The sequence below is a fragment of the Zootoca vivipara genome, chromosome 7, assembly GCF_963506605.1.
Source record: "Zootoca vivipara chromosome 7, rZooViv1.1, whole genome shotgun sequence".
NCBI lineage: Eukaryota > Metazoa > Chordata > Lepidosauria > Squamata > Lacertidae > Zootoca > Zootoca vivipara.
The window spans coordinates 89464942-89485310 of record NC_083282.1 but is presented as its reverse complement, the minus strand read 5'-3'; the positions used below and the strand labels follow the sequence as shown (position 1 = coordinate 89485310).

The following is a 20369-nucleotide window of genomic DNA, read 5'->3' as shown; positions in this document are numbered from 1 at the left end:
TGATCTTTTTTAAAATAAGATCTCCAGACACAATCATGCCCAAGTTGGCTGCAAAACAATAGTTCAACAATGCAAATGCCTTTTCACTGGTAGCTTGAGCAGGTTCACTGGAAGAATGAGATATTGTTCTTAGAATAGGACAGTGTCTGGTTTATAGAAAACATTGCACAGATGAAGATGAAACGTTGGGGCCATGAAACTCCCTACATTTTATTCAGCTTACAGACATTTCTACGGGTTACAGTATGAGAAAAATTTCCATTCATTTCTTGGAAGCCAGACCTGGAAATGGAACAGCTCTGCCAAGCCATGAAATCTGGCTGTGATCCTGCCTCCAAGCCCTACTTTAGTTGATCATCAATGCAAAACTATTGCCCTCTTTCCCAGGTGCATTCTTACTATTTTTGCACTGGAGCCCAGACTCAGGTGCTCTCCCCTATGGGAGGATGAGGTGGTTATGGGGAGAGAGAGCTGGGACTGGGCCCTGTGGAGCATAGCTTGCCTTCTTTCCTTTAGCTCCCCAATGTAAGACTTAATTCATTCCCCAAAGACCAAAGTTCAAGTGACAATGTAGTGAAATAGAAGCTCCTTTCGCTTGTTCCACTTACAAAGAAAGCTGGATCACAGCTGCTCACAGCTGATGCCCCCCCCCATCATACATGCATTCATGTGAAGGTCTCAAATTACCAATGCATGTACTTACTGTATGTACATTACCTTTGCCCATGCAACTGCAGACCCTTAAATAGGCAAGTTGAATGACTGTGTGGACAATGCCTATAAATGTACAGTTTGTATGCATGCAAACTTCAGACAGATATGCACGGCCAGCTGCAGCAAACAGATGTGAACCCCATTTGCATACACCAGGGGTCAGCAAAGTTTTTCAGCAGGGGGCCAGTCCACTGTCCCTCAGACCTTCTGGGGGGCCAGACTATATATTTTTTTGGGGGGGTGAACAAATTCCTATGCCCCACAAATAACCCAGAGATGCATTTTAAATAAAACCACACATTCTACTTATGTCAAAACACGCTGATTCCCAGACCATCTGCGGGCCGGATTTAGAAGGCAATTGGGCCGGATCCAGCCCCCAGGCCTTAGTTTGCCCACCCATGGTATATGCATTGCCCTCATTTACACATAATGCTAAACCATGCTTTTATTCAATAAGGATTGATTAAACCTACTGAGCAGCTCAATTGTTTTGTTTCCTGCCAAGAGATCACAACCTGAAGCCATTTTTTGTTGTTGGCTCCCAGACCTTGGTTTGTTTTCGCAGTGGCTTCTCATTACATGTAAACCCAGCACCCTTTGTAAAGGATGAGGAACGTACTAACCATGCCGGGTTTATGTTCTACCTCCCCTATTGGAGGTAATATGCTACTGAATACCAGTTACCGGAAACCACAGTAGGGTGGGGTACTCTAGTGTTCAGGTCTTGCTTATGAGCGTCCCAAGGGCATCTGGTTGGCCACTCTGAGAACAGGATGCTGGACTAGATGGTCTATTGGCCTGAGTTATGTTCTTAACTCATGGTTTGCTAAACAAAGCATGCCTTAGTGTTATGTGAGAACCAGGACATTCTGTTGAACATGTGACAGAGGCTCAAATTCACCATTCTTGAAGCATGCAGTAGACTTCAGACTTGTCTCCCTCTTCTTCAAAGCGGCCACAAACATAAGCTTTTAATTCAGGTGAGCCATGGCTGATATCACCCAGAAGCTCAGGGTCCCAGGGTCCATCTACTTTTAGTGTGTCTGGGGGCAGCTCATTATGCTGCAATCTCCAGTCCTAATGGAAGGCAATTAAAATTAAATAGACTTTTACAATCATCGGCAAAAGGGCAAAAAGAGTAGGCAGAAGGGTGAGCTGTTCCAATTGTTATGGGGGACAAATCTGTTGTTCGTTGAGGTTCTCAAAGGTAGAATTATGGAAGTGCATTCTGTACAGCAACAAGGCTGTATTTAATCGCATTTGCTCAGGAGTGGAACATATAGAACATTCCTATTTGGCTGGAAAGGACACCATTCTTCTCAAATCCTGAATCACCTACATATAAGTTGGACCTTATGGAAATTCGCAGAGGAAGTGCGGTAGAAATTGGCCTCAGAAGAGGAAGCACAGTGGGAGCATCAAACAACCTGATGTAATCATTGTAACCACATCATAAATACAGATCTGAAAATAATTATATTTAATTATAATTATAATATAATATTATTTATACCAGGCCCTTCCTGGTTTAGAAACCGGGCTCGGGGCAGCTAACAACAAATATAAAACATCAACCAAAAACAGCTTAAAAACAACATAAAATACACATCAATATAACACCACCAGGAGTATAACTACATCAGAAGTAGCTTTGGACGTATAATGGAATGATTTCGGGATCCAGCACTGAAAGACAGAGTTGCAGAGGAAGTCCAGTTTTGTGTGTGTTGGTAATAAATAAATAAATAAAAGCGCCACCAGTAGGAGGTGAGTGCAAGAATTGTCTGGTTTTAAAAGGCTTGCTTTCACACATGCAAAACTTTAATTAAACCTACTCATAAAACTATAATGAACCGTTCATTTAATTAAATGGGGTGAGTCATTTCATTAATTTTTAGCAAACTGCAGAGCCGCTGTGTTGCCCTCATCTGCTGGAATTCAAAGGGGAAGAGATGAACTGTTTAAAGGAAATTATCTTTTCTTCCATGGGGTGTTTCCGTGGCTCCTTTGGTTTTTCAAATGCACATGTGATTAGTTGCCTTTTGTTTAAACACGCTACGCGCTTTGATTTTGAAAACTTTGCTGTTGCTTTACCCCTTGAAGTCAAGCCTGTTTTTGTTTCTTCGTTATGTCACCCTCCTAATTAGCTGCCCTACCCCAGGATGTAACGGATCGGGACACATCCGGGGGAAGTACGCAAGACACAGGAGGTGAGTTTTGGTCACCATCACCAACACGGCTGCCATTGTTGCCATCCTCATCAAATCCTCCAACCTGTCACATCTGGAAGAGCTTACTTATGCCCTGTTGTTTCTTCCTGGCCTCTTTCAATTCATTGCATGCTGATTAAGGATAAGTAAATCTGTCAGTTTTGGTTTCTCTCAGTTTCTCACTTTTTCAGCCTTAAATTCAGGCTTCCGTATCAGTTTGTGGTGTTTATTTTTTTTTTAAGTCTCCGTGAAAATGCGTCAACTTTTTTGATGCAGATTTCTCCTAAGACACATTGTTGTATGCAATTTTGCCTGATATATGGGGGAAAAATGCAAAGCGTATTTTCCCAAATAGAATGCATTTTCGTATGTTATTTTCACAGATGTTATTTCTATGCACACTTTAGCTTAGTCCATGCATTTTTGTGCAAATTGCTTGGCTAAAGAACTACACTGCCAAATTCAGAGAAGTGTAAATATCAAAGGATGAATGTGTTATAGTCTGCATATTGTCTCAGAAAGTGCAAATTAAGTAGATTTCACTTTTAAATACAAACCAAATCCTTCCCAACTGTCTTGGGGTTCTCCCCATCACACTCAACATCACACTCGATGACAGTAGTCCATTGAAACTTTCCAATCAACAATGGGGCCATGGGTAGGATAGATATGAATATTTTTGACTCAGAAATTATTGATAGACGTTAATGAAATAAAAAGTCCTTGTGGACTTCCAAGTGGCTGGACACTATTGGAAACAGGACACTGAACTAGATGGAAATGTGATCTTCTCTGGTGGGGATCTTCTGACATTCCTGTGTTTTCTGGTAATCACTTCTGAGGCCTTTAACAGTTCTGGGTACCAAAAGGTGTGGTTACTAGGCAGCCACCAACTGCTTTGCCTTCTGCTTTTCCATTGGAGCCTCAAAAAGTAGCTCGGGAGACCTTGAAGAACTGGAGATTAGTTTATATATAGGGGAAAGGTTGTTTAAGTGCAAAACAGTTTGTACTACTCCAGAATGTAGAGCATGGGGAGGAGGGCTAACTTTTTTTTATTAACTAACACCATTTATCCACATGGTGCTTTGCAAGGTCCCTGCCCCAATGAGCTTACACTCTTATGGACATAGAAAAACAACGTTATGAAAAGGATGAAGTGTGGGATATACATTTATTTCAATTACACATACTTTGGCTCAGTTATAGTACAGTATCAGGAGTACAGTGGTACCTTGGTTGTCAAACATAATGTGTTCTGGGACTCTGTTCGTGTCAGGGTTTGTTGTGACTACTCTTGAGTAACGACTGTCCACATGCTTGTCTTTCAGACGTTTTTATTGGTGCACATTATTTACAGTGTAACGGATTGCTCATTTCATGTCTACCTGCTCGAGTCAGATTCCTGCACTACCCCCTTCCTCGTTCGGGACCAGCATAAAAGTCTCGGAACTGAGAAGCGCCTCCCTTTCCTCCTCCTTCTCAATTCCGGCATCGGAGGGACGGGTCTTCTGTCTGACCTATTCCTGTCCACTCTTTCCGCCTCCCTCTCTTCCTGCCAATGGAGCAGGGGCTCTTTAATGTTGCCAGAGCCCTGGCACTCCCTCCCCCCGTTTCCTGACTCACCCCTTCAGACCCCTCGCTCTCATGACTGCTTCGAGACGGGCTGCTTCTGATGAGGGGGGGGGTTTCTCTATGATCCCTCCCCCTTACAGTTCGACTCCTGGAACCATTCGAAAACCAAGGCGGGGCTTCCAATTGACTGCAGGAGCTTCCTGTACTCAAGCGGAAGCCGCGTTGGACATTCGGCTTCCGAAAACCATTTGTAAACCAGAAGTTACTTCCAGGTTTAGGGTGTCCGGGAGCTGATTTGTTTGGGAGCCAAGCTGTTTGACAACCAAGGTACCGCTGTACTACTACCATGGCACAAATCAGAGAGTGAGGATTAATCTGTTGCTCCTTGGCTTGTGTGCTTTGTGTGGCATGTGTGAGAAGGCTCTGATGGAGGCGCTATGTACTCTCCAGTGAGCAAGCAAATGAGAAATTATCTTTGTCACTCGTGACCCAGGCACGGTAAGGGGAGCAGGATACAATCAGAGCATAAGAAGATCCTGCTGGATCGGGAAAACAGAAGCAGGAAGAAGGGCTCGTTCCTTCTTCCCCTAGTTATGGAGTTTAGCTCCAGACGCTTTACATCAGCTAGAAACAAAGGGAATGGCTCGTTTCATGCCTTTGAATTGTTTCAATTAATCAGAGAGTGACAGTTTCATCACATGTCCAGAATGAAGCCATTACCTAAACATTGCAAATTAAGACACGTGTACTTCACCCAGTCTAGCTGGTTAGCTCTCGGAACTCCAGGGTGTTACAGTGACAAAGCTCTCTCTCACTCTCTCCCCGTTGTTGTTTTTTTAGTTTACAAAGTTGCCCCCTCGCAAAGAAGAGGAAACTTCAAGGTGCAGAAGCAGAACATTTGGCATCCAAAAGGAAATCTCAGCCGCTTAAGCTAGCCCTCGATGAAGGCTACAGCATTGACAGCGATGGCAGCGAAGAGGCAGAAGCGAAAGAGGAGTCTGTGACGGACGACTCCGAGGGCACGCTGGAGGAGGAAGAGGCAGAAGCAATAGACCAAGAGGAGGCCTGCAGCAGTTGTCCACCGGAAGAAGGTGCTTTATTTCATTATTGGCTCGACTGCAAATATTTATTTCATGGGTAGGAATAAGAAAGGGAATGTTGACAATCTATAGAGTGATAGTACCTCTGAATAATATGTAGATGCTGTCATGGTAGGCACAGAGGACGTGCCAGTCAAGGAAGCTAGACATAAACTTTATCGGCTCTCTCCAACACAAATATAACAGGAAACTCCTGACTCCACCCAGAAGATGCAACTAAGTCCAGTGCCACCTAGTGACTAAACTATATAATAACACTATCCACATATCTTATTTGGTTGGAAGTCGCTTCAGGTTGCCTTGGGCAAGATAAAGCAAATAAAGATAATACATTTTAGTAGTAGTAGTAGTAATATTTTTTAAAAAATCAATATTCCACTTTTTTTTTAAAAAAGGAACATTTAAAATGTGGAACATTTGATGCTTCAGGTATTCAGCCATGAATCTCTAAACCTCAAAGGTTTCTAAATAACTCAACCAGAGGAAGGTACAGCCTGAATTGCTATGGGTGGAATGAAACTCACTGGGTGACCTTGGGCCAGTCACTGCCTCTCAGCCTAACCTACCTCACAGGGTTGTTGCAGGGATTAAATGAGGAGGGGGAGAACTCTGAATACCACCTGGAGCTCCTTGGAGGAAAAAGTGGGATAGAGTTGCAATAAATAAAATAAAATAAATCCAACATCATGCTATTTAATTGTAATTACTTCCAATATTCACGAGACACGAGACCTTTGGTGCCTGTTTTGCACTATCCACATTGTGCCTGGGGCCCGGAGGGGGAGACAGACATACCTTTTGCTTGACCCCAGTTACAGTAATGATACTGCAGTTGTATGTGCTTTCAAGAGGTTACCAATCCATTAGCACCTCTTCTGCCATTAGCCACTAGAACCTTTTCATTAACTGCAATGGGCACCAATTCACCCAAAGACTCGTTGGCACAGCAACGAGAGAACTATTGGCAATATCCAAAATTATTGCCTTGCTTAGCTTGGGGAGGCCAGATTCATTGCTTCCCCCCATGTAAATGAAGGCAATGCTGTATGTTTCCATTGACAACATCCTTCTGTGTGATGTTTTCCGCACATAAATATCAGTCTAGAGAGGCATTAGACAAAGCACACAAGTATCTAGTTGATGACTTCTGAAGGCATCCTGGGGAAAATAAATGTCAGGCACTGATGTTCATTTCATCAGAGGGAACAGTTTTAGGAAAGAAAACCGTCTGTTTACCTGCCATGGCTGAATGCTATAAATATGGCCACACCAGGAGTGTAATAGCAAGGCACAGTTTCTATCGAACCTTTAAAATGGGTCATTTAAATGTTTATGTGTGTGGGAGGGGGGGTGTCCCCCAGCTATTCTTCCCTGCTTAAGTTGGGTTGCCACTTTTCAAAAGGTGGGGGGGGATTGAACATGGGTTGCCATACATCCAGATTTCCCCCAGACATTTCAGTAATCTCCACCCGGTCACTGATTCTAACAGCAGAATCCTGACGATGTCCAGGGAATTCTAGGCATATGGCAAAAGGGCCAAAACCCCAAGCCACAACAGAATATGTTGCTTTTACACCCAGCCTGCTCAAGACCAGCTACAAGAGCCATCAAGAAATAATTGCCAACTCTCTTTTATTTCTAGGCCAAATATCAGAAGGAACTCTTGCAGCCAAGGGGCAGGTGTCCAAAAGCGAAGGACAGGTCTCCAACACTGAGGAGGACGTGCACTTGCTACAAGAAGGAGCAGCAGAGGAGGAAGAGGAGGAGGAAGAAGAAGAAGAAGAGGAGGAGGAGGAGGAAGAGGAGGTAGTTGAGGAGGAATGTGAAAAGGAGATCATCATCCAAACGGAGGATGCGGAGGAAGTCATTGAGGTCACCAGTGAGCGCAGCAGCGATTTGTGCCTGGAACATCGGGATGATGAGGTGAGCTTTGAGGAATCTTGCAAATTGCAAAAGGCGGAGGAAGACGAGGAGGAGGAGGAGGAAGAAGAAGACAATGAAGAGGAGGAGGAGGAGGAGGAAGATGAAGAGTATGAGGAAGAAGAGGAAGAGGAGGAGGAAGAAGAGGAAGAGGAGGAGGAGGAGACATCAACTGCAGTGATCTGTGAAGAAGCTCCTCACACATCTCAGGACTCCCCAAAAACCCACTGTGAAGGACAGATAGTCGGCCCCAAGCCTGAGTATTCTGTCATTGTGGAGGTGAGATCAGACGATGACAAGGACGATGATTCCCACTCCCAGAAATCCACTGTGACTGATGAATCTGAGATGTATGACATGATGACCCGGGGGAACCTGGGTCTCTTGGAACAGGCCATTGCTCTGAAAGCTGAACAGGTTAAGGTTGTGAGAGAGCCTGGCCAGCAGCTGGCCGGGGAGCATGTGAAACTTTTCCAGGTCGAGGACAAGCAAAACAAAGCCCTGGACTCCATCAGAAAGAGCTACTACAGCAAAGGTGAGGACTTTGTCCTTCCAGTGGCAAATAAACTGCTATCCGCACCCCCCAGTGGCAATGAAAATGAGTTTGGGAGGGCCTGGGAGCCCCATTCCTATTGATCTGTAACATCTGGATGCCCCTATGTCCCCTCCAGCCCACTGTTCTCAGGGCCAATGCAAAGTTTGAATGGTTCCAGTAAATACAAAATAATCAGAGGATGGTGGAACAGAAGTAACTCATCTTCTGTCACGCTGTCTCTGTGAAGCCTAATGGAAAGAAGCAAATGACTTGGTCAATGGTTGTTTCTGCAATGGTGTTGCCATATTGTATTCTGCAGCATAGCTGCCAAGTTTTCCCTTTTCTCGCGAGGAAGCCTATTCAGCATAAGGGAAAATCCCTTAAAATAAGGGATAACTTGGCAGCTATGCCCTATAAGTGACAAAGGAGTAAAACCTTCAGAGTCTGCATACACTTGAATGTTTCCCCCACTCCTACTCGAGGAAGAGTGCTGCTTCCAGATGGGTCATAATGCTAGTGTTTCCCATGTGCTCATTGGGACTATTCAGTGAAGCAGCTAGAAAGAAGGTTTGGGGCAAGCAAACATCCTAAGCATTCTTCATACAATTCTAATTCACCTGTGAAACTCATTGCCATATGACATGCCAACAGACTCTAGCACAGGTGACTTTCAGGAAGGATTATACCAGTTTATGGAAGATAGATCAATTGATGCATATGAGCCACAGTAGCATAAAATACACCTGGGGAGTGTGTGGCTATCTTGATAACAGCAAAAGTGGCTACTTGCACGGCTGCAGATTAAATTGATCCATAGAATCAGACCTTTGTTGTTTAGTCGTTTAGTCGTGTCTGACTCTTCATGACCCCATGGGACCAGAGCCCACCAGGCACTCCTGTCTTCCACTGCCTCCCGCAGTTTGGTCAAACTCATGTTGGTAGCTTCGAGAACACTGTCCAACCATCTCATCCTCTGTCGTCCCCTTCGCCTAGTGCCCTCCATCTTTCCCAACATCAGGGTCTTTTCCAGGGAGTCTTCTCTTCTCATGAGGTGGCCAAAGTATTGGAGCCTCAGCTTCAGGATCTGTCCTTCCAGTGAGTACTCAGGGCTGATTTCCTTCAGAATGGATAGGTTTGATCTTCTTTCAGTCCATGGGACTCTCAAGAGTCTCCTCCAGCACCATAATTCAAAAGCATCAATTCTTCGGCGATCAGCCTTCTTGATGGTCCAGCTCTCACTTCCATACATCACTACTGGGAAAACTATAGCTTTAACTATACGGACCTTTGTCAGCAAGGTGATGTCACTGCTTTTTAAGATGCTGTCTAGGTTTGTCATTGCTTTATTTCCAAGAAGCAGGCGTCTTTTAATTTCGTGACTGCTGTCACCATCTGCAGTGATCAAGGAGCCCAAGAAAGTAAAATCTCTTACTGCCTCCATTTCTTCCCCTTCTATTTGCCAGGAGGTGATGGGACCAGTGGCCATGATCTTAGTTTTTTGATGTTGAGTTTCAGACCATATTTTGCACTCTCCTCTTTCACCTTCACTAAAAGGTTCTTTAATTCCTCCTCACTTTCTGCCATCAAGGTTGTGTCATCTGCATATCTGAGGTTGTTGATATTTCTTCTGGCAATCTTAATTCCGGCTTGGGATTCATCCAGTCCAGCCTTTTGCATGATGAATTCTACATATAAATTAAATAAGCAGGGAGACAATATACAGCCTTGTCATACTCCTTTCCCAATTGTGAACCAATCAGTTGTTCCATATCCAGTTCTAACTGTAGCTTCTTGTCCCACATAGAGATTTCTCAGGAGACAGATGAGGTGATCAGGCACTCCCATTTCTTTAAGTACTTGCCATAGTTTGCTGTGGTCGACACAGTCAAATCAGGCTGTAGGAAACATAAACCTGCATATGAGATTCCTTCTATCATGGTTTTTAGGGGTAGCAATAGGTAACAATATCTGAAGAGCTACTGATCTTTTGTTGTTGTCGTTGAGACACTGGTGGAGGAAGAGGGAGGTGGGGAGAGCGCACCGCCCCCGGCAGCGTGATCCTGGTGGAGTGCCATCTTGGCAGCCCTCCCCGCCCACGCTGGGCACCACGCCCCTGCAGGCAGCGTGTCACACCCCCAGGATGTGCACCACGTCCCTACCGGTGGTGCACCATGCCCCCAGGACACGTCCCCCTGGGACGCGTGCCAGCCACGCCCCCGCCTGCTCTCCGCCCCCCGGTGCTGGAGCATAAAGCTCCACCACTGTGTCGAGATGTACATTTACTGTTCCTCTGAACCGGTGTTCCCCAACCTGGTGCCCGCCAGATGTTTTGGAAGACAACTGCCATTGGCGCCAGCCACCGTGACAGGCACTAGGTTGAGGAAGGCTGGTCATGAATTGTGTAAGTAAATTTCACCTGAAATGAAATGCAAAACAGATTCGGAGGTATTCTTAATAACACTGGTTTATTTTCTCATGGACTTTTTTGCACGTCTCATGATGTTCTTCCTGCACTTCCTAGATCCTTCAAGACCCGAGAAGCGAGAAATCAAATGCCCAACCCCTGGCTGTGATGGCACAGGGCATGTCACAGGGCTGTACCCTCACCACCGCAGTTTGTCTGGCTGCCCGCACAAAGACAGGATCCCTCCTGAGAGTGAGTGTGACTTGGAGCTATTTACAGGACAGAAACAACCCAGCTTCTTCTTTTGCAACAAATACTACTGCTGCTGTATGAATGAATGAATGAATGAATGAATGAATGACAAATCCATCATCTCCAATGAATGTGGAGGAGGTGCAGCAAGGCAAAGGTGAAAGTGAAAAGAGAACAGAACAGTTAGGTGGCAGTTGAGCAAGCAGGGAAGATGCAAGAGTCTGTGACCTAGTTAGCAACCACCCGTTGCTTCTGCAATGTTCTGGGCACTTGAAGGCCAATCCCATGCATGCTTACTTGGGAATAAGTCACAGTGAAGAAAGTGGGACTTCTGCTTCCTGGGATTGCTTCCAAATAAGTATACAAAGGACTGTGCCCTTCGATAAAGTGATATCTTCCTTAATATGCTTGCATGTCTGCAAGAAGACCCAAATAAATATCTGCTTTCTCTAAGCGGACATAATTTTGCAATGCAGTAAGCATTTAGGCTGTTATACCAACCGCTCAGTATGTCTGCTTAGCCATGAATGAATTTCAAAATGAGAAAGTTTAAACAATTTAAATCAATTGTTTACACCAACCAGGTGTAGCTTCCTGGTTATTTAAATCATGGTTTAAAACAATAATTTAAATTGACTCAACTTAAATCAACCCACCTGCAATCAAAATTGGTCACATTCACTACATTTCCAACGCTTTCGGTGGGCAAACATGTTTGCTCTCTTGTGGCACAATATCTGAAAAATCGCCAAAAGGATTTTTTTTTAAAAAAAAAATTGCTGCCCAAAATGTTTTTTTAAAACTACCCACCCCCCTTTCAGCTCATCCCTATGTTCAAAAAAGACATGACAGTGGCTTGCAAAATATCCTTAATGTTAAGTTGTGATCTCAACATCATTTTGATGACAGTGTGCACATCATACTTGGGTATGCTAGGGACTGTAGCACACTGGTTAAGAGACTGAGCTGTGAACTAAGCTGGTTTTTCACTTCAGCTAGGAATTCATTCAGTCACCTTAGGCAAGCCACTGTCTCTTAGTGCACACCCACACAAGTTGTAAGCTAAAGGAAGTTGTGCAGTAAGCCTTTCCAAAAAAAAAACTTTGAGAAAGTTCTTTGATTTGGGGGGGTTCATTTTCCCTCTCCCACCCCCCAAAAATGGCCAAAAGGGGGGATTGCAACATTTTTTTCATTGCTGTTTTCAAGGGAGAGGCTGCTTATGTATATACAGTACTTAACTGTCTTTCAGTGAATTAAGTGGAATTTCAGACTGATCAACTTTTGCTGAATTCAGTTGGTAGCATTCATAAGATTGTTGCCATAGCTCTCAGCCTGCTACACCCCTGTTTTCTTAAACACAAAGTGAGGCTAAGCCACCTCTGAAAATACAGTTTCTTAGAAAAAAATTCCATCTTGTCTGGAATGAATCAGACACTTCATTCGCACTGATTTCCATGAAATGTTAAAGAGGGAAAGAGAGATGTTTGCACTTATCTTTCCCCTCTTTTTTAAAAATGCAAACAGTATGTATGAGGCAGGCGTGGCAAAACACAAAGGAAATGAAAAAGTCAACATTTTCCTGCTATTAAATATAAATTGGTATTGGAAAGTTTCATATACTTTCTCCCCAAAGGGCAAATGTTTGTTATTTGTGGGTTTAATTCATGTCTTCATAACAACATCACAGGAATTGCTGTGTGCACATATGAAAATAAAGTGAAAATCTGCCTTATCAGTTCACTTCAAAGGTTTTAGACTTGAGGGGAAATGAGACAAGGGGTTATTTTCTCATATGTGTGATTTTAAAAAAAAAGAACTGAAAAACAAATTAATTCCTTTGCTTTTAAGGTCATCACCGCAGGAGGTAGTAATCCTGAAGATTAAAAATATTTTTAAAAAACAAAACAAAATAAAAGACTATAGATAATTCCAATTGCTTAAAAGTACCTGAAACAGATAGGCAGAAGCGCAATGCAGTAGGAAATTAAAAAATATATGTTTTTATCTTATTTTTTAAAATTCACATTTAAACTCATTCTATTATGGAACCAAAAAACCTTGCATGTGGCTTCCAGGGCAGGGAGTTCTGCAGAGAGGGTTGGACTTTGGGGCACAAGCCCAGGGCTATGCAGGGTAAGAGTCCCCCAAAAAACTACACAAGAGGCAGCAGCAGCAGCAAACAGGCCTGGCGTAAGTGCCTAAGGCATGCCAGGTTATCATTTTCTGCAGCAAAATTATGGCCATTTCCAAGTGAATGTGTTTAGCATCAGGACAACAGGAGCAAACATCATTTTATTTCCTGTAGTCATGGTGGTGCTAGGATTTAAGTGAGTTTTTAAAATGTGAAACTGCACATGCTCAAATTGTGTGTGTGTGTGTGTGTGTGTGTGTGTGTGTGTGGTCTAAATCAGAGTTGGCAAACTTTGTGGTGTTTGAGTTCTCTCTCTCCAGCATATCAGGAATGTAGAAGCAGTTGTAAAGTGTCCAACGCAGGCCCGTCCTAGCCATAGAGGCTAGTGGCGCGGAGAACCACGGCGCTGGAGGGCGCTGGAAGGGCGCCAAGTGAGTGCAGGGTTCCGGCGATCTGGCCAGGACTGCGCTCCACGAGATGAGAGGCTGTGCCGCGTCTCTCTCCTTCTCCGAGGACTCCGCGCTGCGCCTCCTTCTTGTTTCCCCAGTGCTGGGTTCCGCTCAGTCGAGCTTCGCCACCAGCGCGCACAGAGCGCCCAAGCAGCTCTTGCTGGTCCCGCGGTGCGCACACTGGTGGCAAAGCTTGACTGAGCGGAACCCAGCGCTGGGGAAACAAGAAGGAGGCGCAGCGTGGAGTCCTCGGAGGTGGCCTCCCGCTGCTGCCGCGGTTCGCACTGGAGGGGGGCGCTGGAGGGACCTTAGCGCCAGGGTGCTGGATGGGCTTAAGACGGCCCTGGTCCAACGGCAGTGCGGGGGGGACGAGAGAAATGTTGTGTGCTTCACAATGGGAAGTAATACATATAGCTATCTAAAGGAGGGCCCTGTAAGACCATTGCTGGGTGTCAAGAGGCATCGAGAGAGCTGTGTAGTCTGGTACCAATTTGTTGAGTCACTTTCAGCTGGTGTAGCACAAGGATGTGAATAAGGTGCTTGGATAGGTCCAAGCAACCACTTGCACTCTTAATCCTTTCCCCCTCCTGGCAACTTTTGTCTGCAGAAGTTGGCAGTAAGATCAGGGAGTGGACCTTTTCTGTGGTTGTCCTCCACTTACAGAATGCTCTCCTCCAAGGACCCTTACCTAGCTCTGACATGACCAGCTTTTCAACACCAGGCAAATACACTTTTGTTTTCCTCTGCTGTTGGATCTTAAATTGTGGTGGTTTTCTGTCTTGGAGTTCATTTTTGGTAGGTTGAGGGAAGAATAGTGTTATGAGTTCTGGGGTACCAGACTCCCCTAAATTCCTGGATCCAGTACATGTTAGACTTTAATCAATGTTTACATTATTAAACTGGGTGCCAGACACTGAACCCCTGGATTCAGCTTATGTTAAAATATAAGACAGGCCAGTTTCCTCGCGAGGTAATCACCTGGGAAAATGAGCCATTCACCAAGAGCAAAGGTAAAGTAATGGGTCATTAGGAAAGCCAAGGAGACGAGACCCTGTGCCCAGTGGCGTAGTAATAGGGGGCAGTGGGTGTGCCACCCCAGGCAGCAGGCTGGGCGGGGGACAGCAGGCTGGACAGGGCTGACCATCTCCGATGGCCGCCACTGTTGCCGCGCGACACGGCTGCCACCATGGAGGATAAGCCCCAATGCAACTGAGACTGCCTCACTCCACGGCCTGCTCACGGGGTTTGCCGCGCCGCCACAGTGCATGCCTCCTGTGTGCGCGTGCGTCACGCGCCGTGACACATGTGTTATGCATTGTGCATCATGACACATGCGTCGTGACAGACACCCCGCCCCCCAGCGGGGTGCCTTCAGGTTTGCCGCCCCAGGCAGCCAGGCGGCTAGCTACACCGCTGCCTGTTCCAGATGGCTTTGGGGAAGGATCCCTCCTCTAGCTCCCTTAGTTAGAAAGACGAAGACCAGAGTTGAAGCAGAGTAGCATTTAGGAATGGGTGTTCAGTGTTGGCCCTGATGTGAGCTAAAGGAAAAAGGTTGCACTCTGTTAAAGTCAACAAGGGGGAGAGAGGGTCAGAGCCATGGCTGATGTCTGTCTGAATCCAGGTCTGTGGCTATGGGAGAAACAAGACCTGTTTGGGGTGTTCATGCTGTGAACCCCTCCATCATAAATTCAGGTTGTATATATGTGTAAATAAACCATATGTCATAAAGACGCCACAGTCCCTGCTGTGCCTCATTTCAAAAAGTAAACATGAATCTTGGGTAAGCACCCCTGGAACTCCCTGGAATCTCCACCCCCATCGTTCTGCCCTGACACTGAGGTCCAGCTCCGAGGGCCTTCTGGCCCTCACTGTGAGAAGCGAGGTTACAGGAAGCCAGGCAGAGGGCCTTCTCGGTGCTGGCGCCCACCCTGTGGAACACCCTCCCATCAGATGTCAAGGAAATAAACAACTACCAGACTTTTAGAAGACATCTGAAGGCAGCCCTGTTTAGGGAAGGATTTAATGTTTAGTAGACTATTGTATTTCAGCATTCTGTTGGAGGCTGCCCAGAGTGGCTGGGGAAGCCCAGCCAGATGGGTGGGGTATAAATAATAAATTATTGTTATTTAAAGAGAGCCCTGTTTAGGGAAGTTTTTAATGTTTGAAGTTTTATTCTGCTTTTAGTTTTCTGTTGGGAGCCGTCCAGAGTGCCTGGGGAAACCCAGCCAGATGGGTGGGGTATTAATAATAATAATAATAATAATACACTGCTCAGAGATTGGAGTGGTGTGCAATAACATATTGTATTACTTGTTGGTAGATGGACATGCTTTGCATTGTGTCTGGTTTTATTTATTTATTCTTATGGCATTTAAAATCTTTGTAAGTTGCTCTGAGGCTCTTTTGTAAAAAGTGACAAATAATTTAAAAAGAAATATATTATTATTATTATTATTATTATTATTATTATTATTATTATTCGTGTCCCCTGGCTGCACAACTGTAGATGCTAACTGCTGAGCTTCAGCAATAGAACCGCTTCTAGTTCCCTAGACCATCTAAGGACACACAGAATCAAAACTCAAATCAATGGCTCACATTTCATATTCGTAACCACTAGGCTACATCAGTTTGGGATGTTTATGTGATGCTCCCAGCCAATTGGATAGGAAGCTTACCAGAGCCAGAAAGAACCACCTTATATATGCAATTCCGCTATTACCAGCTTGGGTTGGTGCAACTGAAGGATATGGGATGAGGTGCTCGGATGAGCCCAAACAACTGCTTGTTTTCTAAGACCTGATGAACCATCTGTTTTCTCTTCTTTCTTTCTTTAATCGTGTTGTGGTTTTCCCCCTTCCTCCTCTGCATTCCCAACCCCACCCCTTTCCTTCCTTTACAATAAAGTCTTGGCCATGCACGAGAATGTATTAAAATGCCCGACGCCGGGGTGCACCGGACAAGGCCACGTGAACAGCAACCGCAACACTCACCGAAGGTACGTGGTTCTCCAGACCCTGTTAATTCACAGCAAGAGCTCAAAGTTATCCTAGAGCCAATTTAAAAACTGTTTGGGATAGGACAACAGAAGTCTTGGGTTCAAGAAGGCATTTGGGGGTAGAAAAAAGCAGATAACAAAGGCATAGCATTTGGTGATTGTACACCTGTGAATTTCTAGAGCCAGATATAAGCAGTGTGAACCTACAAGAAAGATGATAACAATTCTGCCCTGCCACATGTAGGCATATAGTAAAATGCACATGCATGGAAGGGTCAACACGTAATGATATTTGTATGGCTTAATTGCAGTGTAGGAATTCTCTTGTATGATACAAAGCGATTTCAGAAACAGATTCTATTGATTGTAAGACCTATTTGGGAAGGAAACGTGTTATATGGAAATGCATGTAAGAATCTAAGCTAGCTCTAAGAATTGTTGTTTCCCTGGAAAATGTTGCAAGCAACAGGATCAGGTTAAGAACTGAACTCACTATCAAAGGTCATAAACATGGCACATACAGTTGCTCAGTTTGTTAAACGTTGTTTGTGCAGTGGGCTGGGGCCAATAAAGGTACACTTTCTTGTGGGCCTAGATCAGAAGAAAAAACTAGATATGTTTCTTCAATTAATTGAGAAGATCAATTTGGCTTTAAGCACTAGCCAGCCAGCGAAGGAAAGTGACATTAAATTCTCCACTGCTGCTGATGTGCAGGGCAAAGACTATGTTGTCTTTCTCAGTCCCTGTGGTCTGAGAGCTCCCCCACATCCTCCTCTCCCCTTCCTGCAGGTGATATTCAGATTCCCTTGTATGGCAAAGGACAAAGTGTGGCAGGCACAGGGCAAACTTTTGGCATAATAATGGCACAAGCTGCTTTTGAGATGGATCAGGGTTCAGTCCTACCATCAAGGTATCAGGAGTCTGAACTGCATGCAGTAATTTGAGCATCAGATTCCATGAGTTGCTTTGATGCTCGTACAGTCATACCTCGGTTTAAGTACGCTTCGGTTGGAGTACTTTCAGTTTAAGTACTCCGCGGACCCATCTGGAACGGATTAATCCACTTTCCATTACTTTCATTGGGAAAGTTCGCTTCAGGTTAAGTACGCTTCAGGCTAAGTAAGGACTTCCAGAACCAATTACACCCATGCTTCGGGTTAAGTACGCTTCAGGTTGAGTCCTCCGCGGACTGTCTGGAACAGATTAATCCACTTTCCATTACTTTCAATGGGAAAGTTCGCTTCAGGTTAAGTACGCTTCAGGTTAAGTACAGACTTCCGGAACCAATTGTGTACTTAAACCGAGGTACCACTGTATAGAAAATAACATTGGGGCATAAGCAGCCTAAGAGTTGTGTCCAAAATCGTGCTAAATGGCTAGTTCCACCCCAGCCCTCTGGAGCAGATTTTGGGAGGGTGTGCATGCAGGGAGGAGAGAGGGGAAAGCTCCATTGTACAGGAGTAATGGAATGAGCGTATTGGATCCTGACCTAAATCACTGTAGCTGACTATGGTTGTCAAGTTGCAATGTGGAGAATTCTTTTTAACTTTAATTCCGTTGCCCGGTTTCTTGCAAGGATCTTGTGGCTCGTCTCAGCCTGTGATTGCCGCCCGCCCTATCCAGTCCTCTCCTGCTGAAGCAAATTGGAATTCATTTTTGCCCCACGCCATGCAATGGGGGGGGGGGGGACTAAGCAAGGAGGCATAGCAAGACACTGAATGATTTTTCTTTAGAGTATGTCCAGGTGGCAGCCTGCCAGCCCTAATTAACTGAACACATTTTTGCTGGATTATGCAAACATAGATTGCTTCCCAAAAATAAGATTTGTAGCCAGCTCAGCTTAGGTCCTGGACTATGGCGTTCATAAAGCTGCTACCTACATTTCATATTGCTCGGGGAAACAAAGGGTGGAATTCAACATCGCACTATTACAATTGCCGCCATTATTTTATTTTCAATTTCGTTTCTATACTGCTTTATATTTTAAAGAAAAAAAAACCTCAAAGCATGAACACATCAAATGAAACAATCCAGAATAAAACAAATTCAAGCTTCAAGGAAAGTATTCCAGATCCCTCTCTATGTGACATTTTGCTTTTCGCCATATTTAGTTACCCACTTGATTTATGTAGCTGCCACAGAGCAGAAGAACTCTAGGAAGACAGTGTGGTGTGGTGTAATGGTTAGAGTGATGGACTAGAACCTGAGAGCCCAGGGTTCAAATCCCCACTTGGCCATGAAGTCATTGGTGCAAGAATTTCTGCTTCCCAGATGGAGCAATTTTCCCTGTCCTCCCTCTGTGTGCTGTTCTAGGGGTGCTTCTTGTTAGGAGTTTGCTAGCACAGTTGCTAAAAGATGGCGCTGTTTGCAGGTGGCTTGACACACAAGGGTATGTGTATCCTGAAGAGTTTGCTAACACAGATGTTTCGATTACACTGTTGTAAGTAGCTCAACACAGGTCTCAAAACCCGGAGTCCAGAGAAGGGTACAGAGTTTGTCCTCAAGAGACAGTGAACCATGCCCAAAGGCTGTATGGGTAAAGACCATTTTTTCCTTGGAGAAGGAAGCTGGACCACGTCCAAATGGCCATGTGTACTAACAAAACCAACTGTGCAATTTCCTGATAGTCAAAGAGCTGTGAAGCCATGACTTATCAGAAGTGCAAGATGGTATGGCCAATGCCAAATCCAGTTGCAGGTAGTTCCAACGGTGAACTGCAGCACAGGGTATAAATCAGGGGAGTTTGTTAGGATTCATTCCCCGTCTGCAGTCATGGGGTTATTGTGTATCATATGACTGTATGTGTTTTCATTCCCACAGAGTGGAAGTGACGTAGACAGGATGTTTACGTGGGCCTGTTGTTCCTTTGTTCTTTCTCTTTACTGGCTGTGATGCCAGAGAGAGGGAGCCATGATGTAGAGCTCCCAGTTTGTTTATATGTAAATAAAGCAGTTAAGCCTTATTTACTTACTTGTGTGTTGTTCATCACGTTTGTGAGAGCAATCGCATATTTGGCCTGTGGGACCAGTCTGACAACTGGCTCCCGGGACGGCCGAATTACTGACACGTTTGATACCCCCAGAACTTATATGGGGGAAGTAGAATCATAGAGTTGGAAGATACCCCAAGGGCCATCTAGTCCAACCCCCTGCAATGCAGGAATCTCAGCTATAGCATCCATGACAGATGGCCATCCAACCTCTGCTTAAAAGCCTCCAAGGAAGGAGAGCCCAGAACCTCCCGAGGGAGATCATTCCACTGTGGAGGAGCTTTTACTATCAGAAAGTTTTTTTGTATGTTTGGTAGAGAGGGGAAAGTCCAGTTTTGCTAGCAAGACTCACTGTGCGGGCTCCCACTAGATTTTAATCTCAGCCCTGTCATGCAGTCACTAGATGGCTTTAGGCATCTTCCATTTCCAATATGAGAATACAGTCATACCTCTGGTTACGTTCGCTGCAGGTTGCGTACTTCATGGGTTACGAACGCGCCGAACCCGGAAGTGCCAGAACGGGTTACTTCCGGGTTCGGCGATTAGTGCATGCGCAGACGCACCGAATGACGTCATGCGCAGAAGCGCCAAATTGCACAGCGAGCATGCGCAGATTCGGTGCTTCAGGTTGCGTACTGCTCTGGATGCGTACGGGGCTCCGGAATGGATCCTGTTCGCATCCAGAGGTACCACTGTAATACTTACTGACCCATTATACCCAGTTCTTGCATGGATTACAGCACGGCAATGCATGTGAAGTACCTTGAACACTCTAGAGCAGCCTTCCTCAACTTGGTCGCCTCCAGATCTTTTTGGGCTACAACACCAATTAGCCCAGCCCAGCATGCCTAATGGGCAGAGATGGTGAGAATTGCAGTCTAACACTGGGACAGTACCAGGTTAGGGAAGCCTGCCGTAGCAGACCCTCCAAGTGTCCCTATTTTCCAGCGACAGTCCCGGATTTATAGAAGCTGTCCCACTTTCTGATTTGACCCTGGAATGTCCCGCTTTTCCTTAGGACATCCCTATTTTCATCAGAGAAATGTTGGAGGGTATGCAGTTATGCAACGCCCATGCAAAGGAGATAAGTAA

The 20369-nt window shown here is 45.1% G+C and overlaps 1 protein-coding gene across 1 annotated transcript in view; it reads left to right on the top strand.

Moving 5' to 3' along the window:
• Positions 1-20369, top strand: part of MYT1 (myelin transcription factor 1) — a 145101-nt gene that overhangs the window by 63809 nt on the left and 60923 nt on the right. Inside the window, exons 5-10 of the mRNA XM_035122648.2 lie at positions 2865-2927; positions 5340-5590; positions 7242-7345; positions 7397-8054; positions 10576-10710; positions 16198-16288. Coding sequence (XP_034978539.2) covers positions 2865-2927; positions 5340-5590; positions 7242-7345; positions 7397-8054; positions 10576-10710; positions 16198-16288 — 1302 coding nt within the window. The remainder of the gene's footprint in view (positions 1-2864; positions 2928-5339; positions 5591-7241; positions 7346-7396; positions 8055-10575; positions 10711-16197; positions 16289-20369) is intronic.